The sequence below is a fragment of the Rhea americana genome, unplaced genomic scaffold, assembly GCF_003343005.1.
Source record: "Rhea americana isolate MKP2758 unplaced genomic scaffold, rheAme1 scaffold_493, whole genome shotgun sequence".
NCBI lineage: Eukaryota > Metazoa > Chordata > Aves > Rheiformes > Rheidae > Rhea > Rhea americana.
In genome coordinates, this window is record NW_028186638.1 from 164554 (window position 1) to 169140 (window position 4587).

Here is a 4587-nt window from a genome sequence, read left to right on the forward strand (position 1 = left end):
GTTCTGGAGCAGCTTAGGGGGTGCTGAGGGTGGCAGGCAGCACCAGGGGGAGCTGAGGGGGCCATTCTGGGGCGGTTGAGAGGGTCTGGGGGGAGGCAGCGTGGGGGAGTGTGAAGAGGGTTTGGGGCAGGTGCGGTGCAGCTCCGAACTTGTACAAGCTGGGAAAGCGTCACCATATCCTTGTTCCCTGGCTTTCCTTTTGCTGCGTTTCTGGTTTAACTTCAAGCCCCCTCTGATCCTCCGAAAACGCGAATGCACCGCTTCTGGGTCTCCCAGCCCAGCAGAGTTAAACGCTGGCCCAGCAGACATAAAATAACTCGGAGACCACGGCTTTATCTCCACCTTAGCTCAGTAAATCTGCGAGGAATGTGGGAGCCAGCTCTGCCTGGTGCCGACGGGCAGCTCCTTAGCTGCTTAAAGAACTTCTGGGGCTTAAACCACCTTTGCGCAGTGCTGCGGTCTGTGCCTTGCTCAGAGCTGTGCCAGGGACAGATCCCTCGGTGCGGTTTCCAAGGTGAGAGTTCGCAGGGATTTCGTACTGGTCGTGAACTGTCACGCTGCCCACCCATCCGGGTCAGCAAAAACAGGACTGGCGAGGAGCAGGGGACGTGCCCTGCGCGCTGCCTCATCTGCTGCAAGTGCTCTTGGTGCTTCCCTCCGCGCTCCGTTGGCCCTCAGGGTCACGATTCCTGCCTGGCCTGTGCTGCCGACACACGGGCATTGCCAGGCGTTGACGTGAGGCATTGGCTGGTTAAAGAGGAGAGATAGGAACAGCCYTGAGCATGACTTGTTTCGCTGCGCTTATCTTTCCAAGGGCAGGTCTGTGTTTAACCTGCTCTCTTTGAGGGGGGTAGTAGTGAGTGTCTTAGCTTGCTYCGCAGGGAAGAAACCCTCCTCGGAGGAGGTTGACGTGGCCCTGGAAGACCAATGAGGATTTCTGCCTCCAAATCCGTTTGATTTTTCAGTCGCGTACTTCCTCCCCGTACCCTGTGGCAGATTAGCACGTCTCACATGACAGCGACCCAGCAATGATTGTTGCAATTGAAAACTTCCCTTGCTGAATGTGTGACCTGGACCTAGGTCAAACCAAACAAGCAGCTGATTTAACAGCACGTTTGCTGTGTGATTCCAAACTCCAGATCACRAGCAGAAACGCTACAGGGAGTCCCTGTCTCAGCTTGTCCTTCCCTTTCTGCGCAGGGCTTTTTTCTGGCTGGTGTCTCTGCTCCTGGCGTCTTTGATCTGGTTCATTTCGGTCCATCTCAGCGACCAGGAAGACTCGCAGCTTCAGTACAGCCTCCTCGTCTTCGGGGCTGCCGTCTCCGTCCTGCTGCAGGAGGTGTTCAGATTCGCCTACTTCAAACTGCTGAAGTAAGGGCCCGTCCAAGGGCAGTGTGCACGCGGTGGAGGTGCTCCCTGTGGTGGCTTCATCCAAACGCTCCTCGCCGTCCTCCTCCCTAGGGACCGCTCAGACAAGCAGGGTGTGGGGCCAGGCACGTTTTGCTGGTAGCCATGGGTGGTGCCTGGCCACTGGTTTTCCCCGAGGTGCTGCAGACTCTTTCTCATCGCCGGATGGTAATGTTGGCCACCCTGCTTTGTGGCAAGCGTGTGTCCAGTCTTGGGACTGGAAGGGCAGTAGGGGAGCAGGGCTGTTGCTTAGGGCCCTCGCTCRCCCCTAGATGCGATGTGCTGAGCACTGCAGGTGTAATCGTTCCCCTAGCTGAGGGGCAGGCGGGGACCTTGATCTGCCGGGAGCTTTTAGCTGGGAGAAGAGCTCAGCATGGCTGGTAGGCACAGCAGTATCCAGGGAATGCTGCGAAATATCTTCCTAGTTAGATCCTGAAAGAGAGAGCTCAAACTCCCTAATAAATAACCAGCCTTCCCTGACCTGTTGGACAGAGCTCGCTTTGCCGAGCACAGAGCCGGTTCCAAGCTAAGGACACGTTTGCACCTTTCTCTCCCGCCTCGTGCAGGAAAGCTGACGAAGGCTTGGCGACGATCAGCGAGGACGGCCGGTCCCCCATCTCCCTCAAGCAGATGGCCTACGGTGAGCGCGAAGCTGGTCGCTGACCCTCCCCACGCTCCTCTGCCGGTGCCTGGCTGCGGGATGTTGAGGCAGCAGAGCCCGGTGACAGTGCTGATGAGAGGATCGAGCCTTCCCGTTTCTCTCTCTGTCCTCCTGCCTTTTCCCTGGGGTCTCGGTTAGTTCGGGGAGTGGGGAATCTCTGTAGGTGCTGTTGGTGGCTTGTGTATCTCACCCGGATGCTTCCTGGAAGCGTCTTTGGCGACGGCGTAGCAGAACCCATTAGACTCAGCCCAGCTCTGTTCCCCACGTCCCGAGCGACTCCGAATGGTCGTGGGAGGGCAAGGAGAATAGAGAGGGCGACTCCGGGGGATCCGGGCCCGCGCTCGCTGGCGGAGCCTGGGAGCTCGCTGCAGCGCGCGGCGCAGCCGCTGCCAGCCTGGACGCTGATGTCCTGCTCCCTCCGCAGTGTCGGGCCTGTCCTTCGGGATCATCAGCGGCGTGTTTTCGGTCATTAACATCTTGGCAGACTCTATCGGACCCGGCGTTGTCGGGATCCACGGGGACTCGCCGTACTACTTCATCACGTCAGGTGAGAGGAGCGCTCGTGCGCGCCGTGCTGCCGCCCCTCCGCGCTGGGAGACGGCGCTGCGGGGCGGTTAGAGCAGGAGCCTGGCTGCGCGCCGCGGCGGTGGCCCGGCGATGCCGCTTCGCCGCCGCGAGGTCTGACGCGGGTGGTCGGTGTCGCCCTTCGCCCCAGCGTTCCTCACCATGGCGGTCGTCCTCCTCCACACCTTCTGGGGAGTGATCTTCTTTGACGCCTGCGAGAAGCGTCGCTACTGGTGCCTGGGGCTGGTCGTTGCCAGTCACCTCGTCACGTCAGGGCTGGTGAGTCGGAGCCGGGACGGCGTGGCACCGTGGGATCCGCACCGAAAGCCACGAGGTTTTCTTGCTTCCTGGGTGCAGGAAGGGAGTYGCAGAGGAAATGGGCACTGCATGTTTCAGGCTCTGAATGCCCTTGTTTCAGAGACGTGGGGCAAGTTACGCCCCTCTTCCGCACTTCCTACCTGGGGCAGCCTGTCCTGGTGCACTCAGGGGGGAGCGGGATTTAAGTGGGGTTAGCGGAGGACCGAGGGTCAGCCGGAGGATTRGCTGCTAAGCTCCTGGTGGGAAAGTGGTGGGCAGAAATTTTAGCCAGGCTTTTTGGTGCTCCGCTTGGAGGGGGCGGGTGCGGAAGGAGGGCCCTGGTTCCTCTTTCCTCCACGCTGCCGTTCCTAGTGGCAGTCTCGGAAGGGCTGTGGAGGTGYCTGGAGGCTTCTGGCCGATGGTGACACTTCTGATACGGTGCTCTGTCCCCCAGACTTTCCTGAACCCCTGGTACGAGGCCAGCCTGGTCCCTATTTACATCATCACGGTCTGCATGGGCGCCTGGGCCTTCTTCACGGCTGGGGGCTCCCTCCGCAACATCCTCAAGTGCCTCTCCTGTAAGGTTTGGCTGGGGCGGGGAGGGACGTGTGGCGCGGGGTGTCCCCGTTGGCAGCGCGCGGTCCGTTTGGGCGGCTCCCGCTCTCCTGGGGGGTGGACGCGGCCGCGGSGGTCCCAGCGGTCCTGGCATGGAGGGCATGATGGCTCTGGCCCATAATTGTCCCCTTTTTGTGGAACAGTGCCTGTGGCTCCTGGCCCCTGGGGGCTTTTCCGAACCCCCGAGCCCGTTTCCGCCCCAAAGCGGCCCTGCTGGCCCTTCCCTCCATGTCTGCCCGTGCCTCTCTTTCCCCCCCCCCCCAGGCAAGCAGGAGGAAGACAGCGGAGTGATGATGTACTCAGCACTGCAGGTGCCTTTCGAGGACTGAGCGTCTCTGCGGCAGGCCGCAGCCCTGCCCGCCCGGGCTGCCCGCGGCGGTTCGATACCCAAGTGCCCTGTTCTCGGCAGCTGGAACATCTCACGACGACGCCTTCGCCTGCGCCAGGCTGAGGGCACGGGGCTCCCGGTGCCTCCAGGCCTCTCTCGAGCCACCTCCCCAACCAGAGAGGCGCTGGGGCAGCCCCTGCGCTGGGAATTGGGAGGGGTCTGGACCCTCCAGCRTTCCCAGTCGACTCTGCTGGGAGAGGCTGAGCCATGACCGGCCTCTCTCCACTCAACGAACCTCTCGTCTGTCCTGGGACTGTGGCACAAACCCTGCTCTGTGCCCTGCCCCTCCTGTGCGCCCTGCTCCGGAGGGGCTTTCCCGGGTCGTTCCTGTCCGACCGGTGCTGCTCTCCAGCCTCCTGGCGCCTCCTGTCCTTAGCGCTCCCGTTAGCTTCGTTAGCAGCTCCCTTCGGTTCTATTTTCCTTACGGAGGATCCCCGCGGCGGGGTGAGGGGAGCAGGTCTGAGTGCCTGGCGGGGAGAGCCCCGAGCTCGGCCCCGCGCGCGTCCCTTCCCTCGGAGCGGCTTTCCCGTGGTCCGGGGCCGTTCCCGCACGGGACCCCGGCCCCTCCGCTCCCTCCCCGCGCCCCGGCAGCCCGCCCGGCGCGGGAGCAGGACGCGGAGGAGAGGGCGACGCTGAAGCAGCCCGGCCTCCGTGC

General features: G+C 62.4%; 1 protein-coding gene across 1 annotated transcript; it reads left to right on the plus strand.

Annotated features, from left to right (window-relative positions):
• The first annotated feature begins 252 nt into the window (after positions 1 to 252).
• APH1A (aph-1A gamma-secretase subunit) lies at positions 253 to 4286 on the plus strand. The gene is made up of 8 exons (XM_085317286.1): positions 253 to 351; positions 411 to 514; positions 1201 to 1371; positions 1974 to 2047; positions 2493 to 2615; positions 2784 to 2911; positions 3384 to 3507; positions 3809 to 4286. Exons 1-8 carry the CDS (start codon positions 253 to 255, stop codon positions 3871 to 3873), a joined length of 888 nt encoding a protein of 295 aa, XP_085173412.1. The 3' UTR covers positions 3874 to 4286.
• The last annotated feature ends 301 nt before the right edge of the window (positions 4287 to 4587 follow it).

Excerpts from the sequence above, each read along its gene's own strand:
- APH1A (XM_085317286.1), top strand. The coding sequence starts at position 253 with ATGCACCGCTTCTGGGTCTCCCAGCCCAGCAGAGTTAAACGCTGGCCC. Across the intron at positions 515-1,200 it reads CCCTCGGTGCGGTTTCCAAG|GGCTTTTTTCTGGCTGGTGT; the intron begins GTGAGAGTTCGC and ends CTTTCTGCGCAG. Across the intron at positions 2,912-3,383 it reads ACCTCGTCACGTCAGGGCTG|ACTTTCCTGAACCCCTGGTA; the intron begins GTGAGTCGGAGC and ends TCTGTCCCCCAG.